The 12191-nt window shown below is 47.6% G+C and overlaps 1 protein-coding gene across 2 annotated transcripts in view; it reads right to left on the bottom strand.

Moving 5' to 3' along the window:
* Positions 1 to 8116, bottom strand: part of LOC144734278 (aryl hydrocarbon receptor-like) — a 43355-nt gene extending 35239 nt beyond the window's left edge. For both annotated transcript variants that reach the window (XM_078616415.1, XM_078616416.1), the window contains exons 1-2: positions 7627 to 8116; positions 2810 to 2997 (exon numbers count right to left, since the gene is read on the bottom strand). In XM_078616415.1, the coding sequence (XP_078472541.1) occupies positions 2810 to 2997; positions 7627 to 7679 (241 nt within the window). In that variant the 5' untranslated portion in view covers positions 7680 to 8116. The remainder of the gene's footprint in view (positions 1 to 2809; positions 2998 to 7626) is intronic.
* Between the last annotated feature and the right edge of the window lie 4075 nt (positions 8117 to 12191).

The raw sequence follows: 12191 nt of genomic DNA, 5'->3' as shown, positions 1-12191 counted from the left end.
CAATAAAACAGGTGTTATGATATTCAAACACCAAATAGACAAATCATACTTGTGGCAAAACATGAAAACAAACATGCTACGATAATGTACGCATTGCCTTTGAAACTGATTGGCCTACACCAGAGACAGCCCTCCTTATGGCCTAGTCTCACCACCAGTGTTCGACCAGAGAACGCCAACAGGCGAACAGTATAACGACAATGCAAGCATCAGAACACTTACAAGTGAGCTATAATTACATCTCGGGTCGAGCAGTTTTTTTGCCAAAAAAATCCCATAGATATAAACAATATGCCTCCATCACGTATCTATCTCATCAGCCACACGGCCTTTTGTGAGTGCATAATTTTTTGCAGCATTGGTTCAACACGGGCAAACTCTGGACCGGTTTAACATTCAGTGAGTAAACTTAATGTTATTTATCGTGTGTGGGGGGATATATTCAACGAAGGAGGTTATCATATTACGTATAGTCTCTACAATGACGCCAATTATTATTGTCTTATGCATTACTTTCCAAAGGTTTCTTAAACTCGATATGCAACCTTATTTGCAAAGAATGTCCGTACTTTGAAGATTTCAGTAACTTGCAAAAACTGGAAAAATAAAAACCCTTTAACCATCCAAGAGAAGATTTGCCTCCTGGTCAATATTTGTTGCAAATGAATCGATAAAGAAGCACAACCGATTTCTTGCAAAGGAATATTTAGTGAAATTGGTTGATTATATTGCACAAAGACAAAGATCCCCCATATATCCTTAACAGACTGTTGTGGAAAGTGCTATTAACGAGCACTTATGAAGGCCAGAAAAGCACACAAGGGGGTGAGTGGCCAGCTCCACGCCCAGGCGCCTTTGTCTCTCTAGTGGCGATGTTTTTACACATCGTACTAGATATTCAATTGAGGCTGAGTCGATCTAGGGAAGGCCCAGGACCGGTTCAGATAATCGTCACAGGTGTGATCACCGTGAGTGGGAATCGAACTCGGGTCGCCGGGTTCGTAGCACAGCACGCCAACCTCTGCACTTCCACTCCGTGGCCCTCTAGCACATCAAGGCTGTGCCGGGTCTACAAAGTGCCGTGGCACTTCGGAGTGCATACTTCATTTACATTCCAACTCGTAAACGCACAGACAAAACAAGGCAGGACAGCACAGGAAACTGCAAGACTGAAAACTAGACAGCAGACAGACAGATCAACAGATACACATATAAATAAATGGCAGGTTTGGTTCAGAATGAATGCTTCAGATAACAAGCCGGTTTGGATAAGAATTAAGTGCTGTCGAATAGCACCACAACAAACAAGAAAAGGAAATAAAGTCTGCAGACCCAGTATGTGCGCAATAATAATATCGCAATTAATCACAAAATTAATATTCATCGCCTGGTCCCTACACTGTGGGATGAAGCCTCTCCTCATGCCCTGTCAGTCGTTGGGGATTGTTTGACCGTACTTCACCACGCAGGCTTGGGCGAGTTGGTGAAGGAGAGGCCATCAGCGGTCTATAAATTACACGCCACTGATGTAGCCATAACCACTTATGGATCTCAAATAGCCAGGTTCTTGGCTCAGTGCACTAACCGCTGCGCCACCGCTCCCCCCCTCGGATTGTGAGTGTATGTTGCTGTTGTTGCGAACCGTGGTGATGCAACGCGGGCAAATCAACAACACGTGAGCGATTGTAACGCGATCGATCGTAACGCGAGCGATCATACCGTGAGGCATCGTAGCGTGAGCCATCATGGCAGCGATTGATCATAAAGCAGGCAATCGTAACGCGAGCGATTGTGGCAGCGGGTGATCGTGGCAGCGAGAGATGGTGGCGCGATAGATTGTGGTCGCGAGAGATCGTGGCAGTGAGAGATTGTCACGCGAGCGATCGTAACAGAGTGGGCGAGCAATCAGGGCTTCGCTTCGCATGAACCAGACGGAAAATGTAAATTTTTGTGCAATTGTTAGTGAAAATGTGACGATCGATCTCTTCGCTAACAACGACAGGAAACGCTGGCCGTACTTTTTTCAGCCGTGTCGTCAAGGTGTGTAGCTCTTGAATGTCCTCAGTTTCAGAGAAGGGCTTAGTGGAGTTGCACAGGTCCATCCTACCTTGTGTATGCACTAGAAAACTAAACCATTTTTTATTTCACCAGATAAGGCCCTCTGAGCTATATAGCTCTTTTTCAGAAGCGACCTGGCAACAAATGATAGCTCAACAAAGTGGAAATTAATGATAGCAGCCAAATACTCGTGTTTTTTAAATGTGGAGGGGAAAACCGAAGGGATCAATCCCACGATCTCCTGCATATCAGGCGAGGTAGTGAACATCTCACCACCGTGGCACCCAGGTGTAGCCCTTTTGTTAATCGACTACTGGGTGAGGGCCTCTCCATGCTATTATCATGGAAATGGTGTGAGCATGCTTCCCCACGCTGGTCAGTGCACGTTGGTGAAAGGCATCAGGGCGCCCAGTGACCGGTTCAGACATCACTCGCCACTGAAGTTAGCCATGGATGAGAACTCAGGTTTGGCGGGTTCGTAGTGTACTGGGTTTGACCCGAGCACTCTTGGGTTGCGGCATTCCTGTTCAGGTGTCAGAAATGAATTTTTACTGAGATCTGGTGGTATTATGTTTAAACTTTATTACAGTATGCTGCACAGTGCTGACAAGAAATAAATCCAAGGCTGGTCTGTACAGACGGTGGCAATCCTACTGACGACGATTATGATGATGATGGTGGTGACCCGTTCTTGACAAAATTCTAATTGTCGCCGAAAACAATGTGTCGCTACAACAAATGGCCAACTCACGCTGGAAGAAGGCGCGGGCACGCAGGTACCCCACGCTCAGCCGCAGCACGGACAGCTTGTCCAGCTTGGCAATGGCGGCCGGAGGCAGAGGGAGGGCGGCCGCAAGATCCTCCATCTCCGAGTTGAGGCGGTCCCGGTGCCTCTTGCTGGCATTGTTATGAATGCCTTCGCCTATCAAGAACTTGGGCCTGAGGACGTGCAGACATCAACATGCGGTCAACGGTTGGGGATTTCCATTGCGAACAAACCCTGGCAGATTTTCTCAGTCAACACCAAGTCTATCAAAACTATACAGTTAACTGTAATGAAGCTCAAAGCAACACGGGGACCAAATGTTGACCAAAATAATTTCCTGCTTCCAGAACATAAATGCCAATTCCGCACTGTCTTGGTAAAACACGGACAGGTGGCGATCTGATGACCAACTCAGACTGTGCCGGTCAATATGGGTACGAAGCCACCATATCACTACTACATTTTGTTGTCTTCTTCTTTATTTCTGTTAATTGTACTAATTGTTTTTGCTTTAGTTTTCTGTGAACGTCTCTGTATGTACATAAATTTAACTTGATGCTCGCATTTTCAGTGTCTAACTTGGGGGGATCTAGGATGACCAACCTGTCCAGGTTTGACGTGAACAGTCCAGGAATTGGCACCTCTGTGTTCGGGGCAGCAGGAATCGATTTTCACCGAGATCTGGTACTGGTGTTGCGGTATTGAACTTGTTTAAAGTGCAGTGCTGATAACAGACCTCGGACTCGCCGAGATATACATGCGGGTTTCGTCTGTGGAAAAGGTGGAAATCCGAGGGCGAGCAGTGGGCGCAGTGGTTTTTCACACTGTACTCTGAACCCATGACTAACATCAGTGGTGAGCGATATCTGAACCTGTCCTAGGTGACCACTTCACCAACGAGCACTGACCAGCGTGGTGAAGTATGGTCCAACAACCCCCCCAGGGACTGCCGCAGACTGGGGAAGATTATATGCAGGAGTGGATTGACAAAGGGCTGTTATTATTATACCGGCCGATCCCTGCAGGAGGCATTCTACAGTGCAGTGAAATGCACACACTCTGGTTAGCACAACGAGTTTTTGTCGCTTTCGTGTCCCTGATAATGATGGTGGTGAAGTCCTTACACTGTAGCATGCTGTCGGGGGTGCCTGTGGCGCCCCTCACAACCATTTACGGCCTTCGGCCAGGAAAGTCATGAACAAAAATTGCACACGAACGACGCATTCACACAAGCACCCGATGCTCCGTTTTCAAGTTTTAAAATGAAACATCTTTCAATTGTATTATGTTTTGAATTAGATCACTTTATTTCTTCATTAAAAGCTGATATCATTTTACATCTGGAAGACTTCATTGAAAAGGACATGTCATGTGAATTTTCTCTCGTCGTTAAGTAGATGTCCTTGCTGGGGGTTCGGTTCGATGCGGACTTTCACCTGTTTGGGATTGCGGGGTCGTGATAAGGCGACATAGAGCTAGCCGTGCGAGAAGACCGTCATCAGCAGATCGATTCCAACGTAATAGAACGTCTGTCCCTGCGCATCCGTCGTTCATGCAGGGAGCGAGTAGGTTTGCAGCGCCCCCCGCATAAAAACGACGGAAAGTGCAGCGTTCATCACAGATAGATAAAGTTGTGCACTTAAAAAGAGTATAAGAGTATTATTATTATAATCACAGCATAAACTTTGCTGACGGTAGAGGTGCATGCAACACCTGATTAAGAGCTGCGAGATCCATCGCTGTTCTTGCAAATAAACTTTCAGAAGTACCCGAGCATTCACAACCCTTCACAAATCAACGCACGTTTTAGATTGTCAAAAGGGTGAGTGAGCGCATATTTGAAACGCGGCGTTTACACGGGGTGTAAAACGGCACAATTCGGCAAGCGCTCAAACTTAAGGAGGTTTAAATGCAAGAGGTTGGCGATGCTTCTCAGCCATGAAACGTTGCACTCCGTGCTCTGCAGTTTAATGCTCGTCTGTGCGTGCCACCAAAGGGACACGCATGCAGTAATTTCACTGGCAAAACTATATTTGCACAAGAAAGGACCCAAAGTCCACAGATAACGAAGAAAGGCAAATCATTGTTATGTTCCAGCTGGTACAATGCGACATTGTGACATGCCTCAAGCATCCCCACAGTCAAAGTAAAATGGGAAAAACAAACCTCTAACTGAAGTAATTGTGTGCGGTAATTCCTCAAAAAACATACCAACTGAATCAAATCGCAGTATTTTATATAACAAGAGCACAAAGTACTTGACTTAAAAATACACGGTGAGTGTGTAAGTGCTCCTCGTGGACTGCATAATTATTTGTTCTTGATCTCTGTGATTGTGAAATACCGCGATGACTGAATTGCATCTCACGCTCGACTACAAAGTATTTGCACTAAGGTGAAGAAGGCTGTCCTAAGGTGGCAGCTACTCAGGAATCAGAGCTGAGCCGGCAACGCTAACCTCCTAGGTTTGAATCTGGGTTCCAGTGAGTCGATGCTCCCTAACAGTCACCAATGACTGCACACATATATATCATTAAACCAGGTGTTAACTTCATTCGGCTAAATCCTAGCTATATATATTAACGTGTCTTCACACACTCACACTCAAGTGAGTCAGAACAGCCGACATGCCGCGGCTGCATAGCTCTGAGATTTAAAATGATCGGTTTGGCTGTCATGAGACAAACAATCTCAAAGCAGAGTGTGCTAGAGTGAGACCACTACTTATGTGTGGAATATGTGGGTCACTTGAAATCCTCTGAACATTCTTAGATGCAGCCGTTCTCAGAAAGCAGGCGATGTACTTACTCTGCAATATGTACGGATATATTATTTGCCTCGTGACATTATTCCGAAAGCACAATTAGAATCAGTTGGGAAACAGGACAACAAATAATCTTGAGAGGTAACAACTGATATGTGTCAGTTTAACACGTAGGATTACGCGACCAATATCAGCTATAATACAGTTTTTTGGGTTATATCGCGATATAACTAACAAAAACCTGTATTTTGGATAACATGTGTTGCTGTATTTTAAGGGGCCATCCATTTAGTACGGACGCAAAAATCTGTCAAAACCTGACCCTCCCCCCTTCCTGTACGCACGCGTACTTTTTACCCCCCCTACCTGCGAATGTACGCTTGACGCACCCCCCCCCCCCCCGAATCCTATAGAACGGCCGATATTTAATCCACGCAGAAACGATCATGGATTAATAATATTAACGTGTTTAAGGAAACATGTAGTCCACCGCCGGACTATCTAACTCATTTGAAGGCCAATGTAGACAAATTATTATCGAGGCTTCACCCCCCCCCCACCCCCGTTTCCTATGCGTACATTGTCAGTAGACCCCCCCATACGCAAGCGTACGCATTTCGGTTAACCCCCCCTCCCCCCTCCATGCATACGTACTAAATGGATGGCCCCTAAATGGGAGATTCTGGTTTTAAATATTATCCCAAAATATCTATGGGTAACTTATTTGCTTTCTACACAATGGAAAATCTCGATGACTTACACTTGCCAGCCAAATATTAGATGTCATATCCACTAACATGGTTGCAGGGAGTGGTGGCGCAGTGGTTAGTAAACCACACTGAACCCAGCGAGGCGAGTCTGCTCTCCATCCATCGCTATTGTGAGTAATGCGAGAGTGAGTCTGAGTGTGAACTCGCAAGAGCGCGAGGGATGGCGATAGACAGTTGTTGATACTATTATGAAGATAAGCCACACATGTATGCACTTTATACGTGTTGCTGGATACCACAACCCATCTGATCTGTCACGCACAACTCAGAGCGACACGGTGGGACAGTGGCAACACTTGTGCCTCACAGCAACAAGACCCTGGGTTCGATTTCTGACTCGGGTTGCCTTTGTGGAGTTTGTATGTCCTCCCCTCACCGCTCTGAAATGGGTTCCCTTACAGTTTCCTCCCATAGCTAGAAAATAAAACACACTGTTACTATTATTAGCCAAATATTCCAATGGTAAAACTACAATTACTTGCGAATTTCCCAGTTGGGAGTACACAAAGCAACATTGCTCCGCACTGTCAACAATTGGCAGGACCCTCCAGAACAAGAGTCTTGGGACTCAGTGAGGCTTTCCTGGGTTAACAAGCGCAATGATAATAAACTCATGATCCCATACCTGTCAACCCATACGCTTTACCCGTATTCTTGTACAGCGAAATTGAGTTTGCAGGTCCATACAGCGTACAGCCGTTTCAATACGGGTAACAACATTTTATTTGTGTTTCTCCCTTGTGATGGGACTTTGTAGGATGAACGTTGAGATTTGTAAGGGCACGGGGTGACCAATAAGGTGTGAATTGGTCTGTAATGAGGTAGGCACTGATAATGGGTTGACAGGTATGTTGATCCAAGACTTGCCCACCCAAATTCCCAACACAGTACTAGGGAGTACTTACTTGGCTTCCATCATAACAATGCAGTCCATTCGGTGGGTTCCTGACTGGATGATGGCGAAGACTCTAACGAGTGATGTCAGTACTGACACTGCACGAGCAGTGGACAGCAGTCAACAGCGACGTGGTGGACGCGCAAGGAGTTAACGGTGATCGCAGTCGAGCGCCGTGCGGCTGAGAGAGCGTACCCAGCGAGGTGGTGGGTGACCTGGAGCCGCTACCACGTCGCTGCAGTGGTCAGCAGCAACAACAACAGCACCCACACACCCACGCTGGGCTCGTGCTCACGGCACGGGGAGGTTATTGACCATACTTCACCGCACTGGGCCGACTGTTTTACGCCCCCCACTGAAACCCGGCGCTCACCCAAACACGGACGGCTTCTTTCTCTTCCTCGCCGCGTATCTCTCCGCGCTCATGTCCGATGTTTCGAGCTCCCCTCCTGTCTCGCCTCCTCTCCTTCTGCCGTCTGCGCGGCAGCGCCGGTCTCTTTTGCTCTCCGCAGCAGCAGTAGCAAGCAGCGGCTGCTCGTAGCCTCAATCCTCTTCACGCTGCAGCATTGGCCGTGGGAGCGAGAGGCCGTGAGAGAGAGACAGAGGCCGTGAGTGACAGAGGCCGTGAGTGAGAGGCCGTGTGAGAGAGAGTGACAGAGGCCGTGTGAGAGAGACAGTGAGTGAGAGACCGTGTGAGAGAGAGACAGTGAGTGAGAGACCGTGAGAGAGACAGAGGCCGTGAGTGACAGAGGCCGTGAGTGAGAGACCGTGAGAGAGAGAGAGACTGTGCGAGTGAGAGAGCCCGTGTGAGTGCTTGCTGCGCCAGGCCGTGCGATCTCGTCTGCGTTGAGTTGTGAGCCACTGAGCCGCCCTCCCCCCCTGTCGCGGATTTTGTGTTTGTCTCGAGCCTGTGGAGTCTCCTCCTCCACCCCTCCCCCCCACCACCGCCTCTGGCCACAGCGGCTGGGGCGGGGGGACTACCGCTGCTACCGCTGTCAGGCGTGGTGGTGGTGGCGATGGGGTTGTGTGGTGGTGGTGGCGATGGGGTTGTGTGGTGGTGGTGGTGGCGATGGGGTTGTGTGGTGGTGGTGGCGGTGGGGTGCGTGATGGTGGTGGTGGCGATGGGGTTGTGGTGGTGGCGATGGGGTTGTGTGGTGGTGGTGGCGATGGGGTTGTGTGGTGGTGGTGGTGGCGGTGGGGTGTGTGATGGTGGTGGTGGCGATGGGGTTGTGGTGGTGGCGATGGGGTTGTGTGGTGGTGGTGGTGGTGGCGATGTGGTTGTGTGGTGGTGGTGGCGATGTGGTTGTGTGGTGGTGGTGTAGATGGGGTTGTGTGGTGGTGGCGATGGGGTTGTGTGGTGGTGGTGGTGGCGATGGGGTTGTGTGGTGGTGGTGGCGATGGGGTTGTGTGGTGGTGGTGGCGATGGGGTTGTGTGGTGGTGGTGGTGGCGATGGGGTTGTGTGGTGGTGGTGGTGGCGATGGGGTTGTGTGGTGGGGTCACCAGGCCAAGAGGGATTTGTTTCGAGGGCTTTTCCTCGCCCCCCCTTCCCCGGCATTCACCACCACGCTCGGGTTTCGTAAGCGGTAGTTGCGCACGCACATCGCATTCAGCAACACTCACACACACTTCACGATTACACTTTGTTTTGTACCAGGTACGGCCCACTGAGCTGCTCTATTCAGTAGTTCTTTTTCAGAAGCGACCTGCCTATCACAAGCGATAGCCCAACGAAGTGGCTCGTCATTATATGTACATTCATATCAGCAGCCAAATATTCTAAACGCGTGGTGATGTTGATTTTACATGTGGAGGGGAAAAACCGGAGGACCCGGAGAAGAATCCACGCGACCACGGGGAGAGAGAGAGGCGCAAACTCCGAATGTTACAGCAGTCAATGACCGGGATCGAACCCACGGTCTGCTGTCTACCAGGCGCGGTAGTCAACATCTCGGAATCGTGGCGCTGCAAAGGCGCAGCTCTGCAACTGCCTGCTCGCGTCACTGCTGGTGGGAAGGGCCTCCTCGTAACTTTAGAGGGCTCTTGGAGAGTATGTGGTCTACTCGTCCACGCTGACATTAAAAGATTTGGGCGTACGGTCCAGGGGCGCAACTCCCTGTTTCAAGGGGAGGGGGGCTACGCATGATCCGACTGTGGCCCCCCTCCTCTCTCCCGACTCACTTTTACTGAAATAGCGACTATGGATGTTTTTAACCCCGTACACAATAATATGTTAGGCAATATCTATATATAACATTTTAGTTTCACCGTGTTTTGGGTTTAAGGAAGACAGTCTCACAGCGATAATATTGATAACATTTAAAGGTGCAATAGTCACGAGTTCTCGTGCGTCTTGCTTTCATGCCCAAGTCGGTGAGCCAGCGAGCCTGGTGGTGCTCAGCAACAAACACCGGCAGTTTTTGATTTAAAGCGTTCGTGACTGCAGGGATTCATCTTCTTGGTTCTTTCGGTAAAGTCACGTAGAAGGGAAGTAATAAAATAATAAAAATAAAACATAATAAAATTATTCTCACGACGTTTCGGCCACAACGCAAGCAGCCGTCCTCAGGTGCGCCTCTGGGGCGTCCCCACGTTTTACCCCGCCACACGCGACCTATCGATGGGACACGCTGCTGTGACAGAAGCGGCGGTGGGAGTTTAAGAAACGCCCCCTATCGTTTTAACTGCCGCGCCGGCAAATCGAATGGAGCCGGCGATCTCTGAATTGCGAGTCTAGTGCGTGGGTTGAACCATTACCCTCCGGCAGCTCCGTTCAGTGATAACGCATCATTGGTATCATCGTGTGCAGAATCCAAGTAAATATAGTTACAAAGTAGAGGCCAACCATCCATGGGAGCAAGCAGGGTTTTGAAAATGTTTCTCTACCATTGACCACATACAACGCATTCATCACATTCTGTAAAAGACAATAACAATGTTTTGAATGACAATTGAGACTATTGTAGAAAAATAATTGACTGGGTACAAAGATGACGCCACTCATCTAAGTTTTCACGAACCGAGGTCTGAACATAACATTTACCAATTAAAAAAAACATTTACAAAAATGGAACAGCCAAAAATACTAAGATTACGTTTTTACAAAATGCACAGTTAAAGGGGAGTCGCGCAAAGTTATTATATGTTGAATATTTTCCCAAATAATTTGACTGGAGAAACAACGGCGTAGATATTAAGAACGATGTCAGGACATCGCAGATTTTGCTGACGGCATTGTAACGTCCAATGGGAATGGACTGCGGGAAACGCTGTACGAACTTTGCAGAGAATAAGACACCAACGTTCACGGCCAAAGGTCACGAGAAACAAGGTCTCAACGGTGGAAGGTGTCCGTCGGAGGGAAACGACTGGAAAACAGCAGAGGTCAGCTTCTGATAGCGGAGCGGAAGCAAACATATGAAATAGAGACAGTAGGTGGGATGCTCCTAGAAATCTGAACTTGATCATGTACTGTACATATTTCTCCATAATTCACTTTATTTGACATTTCAACACGTAGGCTTTCGCGACCAATAGCATCCATAATAGAGGTTTTTGGGTTCGATCGCGTAAATATATAAATGTGTCGTTAAAACCCGCCACCACCCGACACAGCCAACTAGTAAGGGTTGCCACGTAAACAGAACGTGCCAATTCGTCACTAGTACAGCACACCGGTGTGTTGGAGACCCAAACCACAACATTTACAAACTGAGTACGACGTTTCGCCAGTAATTACGACTAGCTTCATCAGGCGACAGCCAGATTTGTGGAGAAGTGTTACTGTTTCGTTCCTTATATAGAGGCGTAGAAGTGTTGACCACGCTTCTGCGCTCTTGCACAATGATCGGGGGGGGGGGCGGGATTACTGAGGCAACGTACATTATGCATGTGCATTATGCGAGCCCTTTGAACTTGTCCTTCCTATCTATTGTGTCTATTAAAATAGCCCTACCAACGGTAATCCCTAGTGAAGTACGCTGCCCTTTGTAGGCATGTATTTAAATAATGTTTTTTTTCGATTCCACACAGCACTAAGACGTAGCTATCCAAACGGTTAAAGTTATTTTGATTTCTTTCAATTTCGATAGATTCTTCAATTAGTCTTGGCCAGTAGTAGCTAGTTTTGCACAAAACTTCAACATGATCAAAATCAATTGAGTGTCCTTGTTGGCACGCGTGTTCTGCTACTGCTGACAGTTGCATTTGGGAGGATTGAATATTTCTCTGATGTTCTTTTAGTCTCGTGCTGATAATTCTTCCTGTTTGCCCAACATAACATTTACCACACGTGCAGTTAATCCTGTACAGACCTTCTGTTGATAGCTTCGGTAATACATCTTTTGTACCAGATATTAAATTCTGTATTTTATGTACCGTGCCAAATCTGACTCGGATGTTTTGTTTTTCCAAACAACTGGCTAGTTTGTCAGTTACTCCCGCAATGTACGGTATTTTAATCGTTTTCATTACTTGGGCAGTTTCAAAGGTCTTCTTATTTGATTTGGTTTTGGTATTCAATGCCCTGTTGATTTGTGCATCAATGTAACTGTTCATTTGCAGCGCCTCTGTTAACATGTTGAATTTCACTTCTCAGACTGTCACCATCTGACACTTTTTTAGCTCAATGAATGAGCGTCTTGATAAGAGCAAATTTCTGTGCGGGGTGATGGTGTGATTCTGCATTCAGATAGGCGTCAGTATGCGTTTTCTGTCAGTAAACACTGTTATTTTACCATTTCTACCCCGTCCGAGCAGAATATCCAGAAATGGTAGACTTCTGTCAACTTCCACTTCCATGGTGAACTGGATGGATGGGGTTTGCGAGTTGAGATGATTTAGAAATGCGTTCAGTGTATCTTTGCCGTGTGGCCAGACCACCAATGTGTCATCCACATATCTAAACCAAACCGATGGTTTTAGAGTGCTTGAAGCTATTG

This window comes from Lampetra planeri, chromosome 50, assembly GCF_965212315.1.
Source record: "Lampetra planeri chromosome 50, kcLamPlan1.2.h2, whole genome shotgun sequence".
NCBI classification, from domain to species: domain Eukaryota; kingdom Metazoa; phylum Chordata; class Hyperoartia; order Petromyzontiformes; family Petromyzontidae; genus Lampetra; species Lampetra planeri.
Note: the sequence above shows the minus strand (reverse complement) of the source record. Positions and strands in the feature narration are given on the sequence as shown.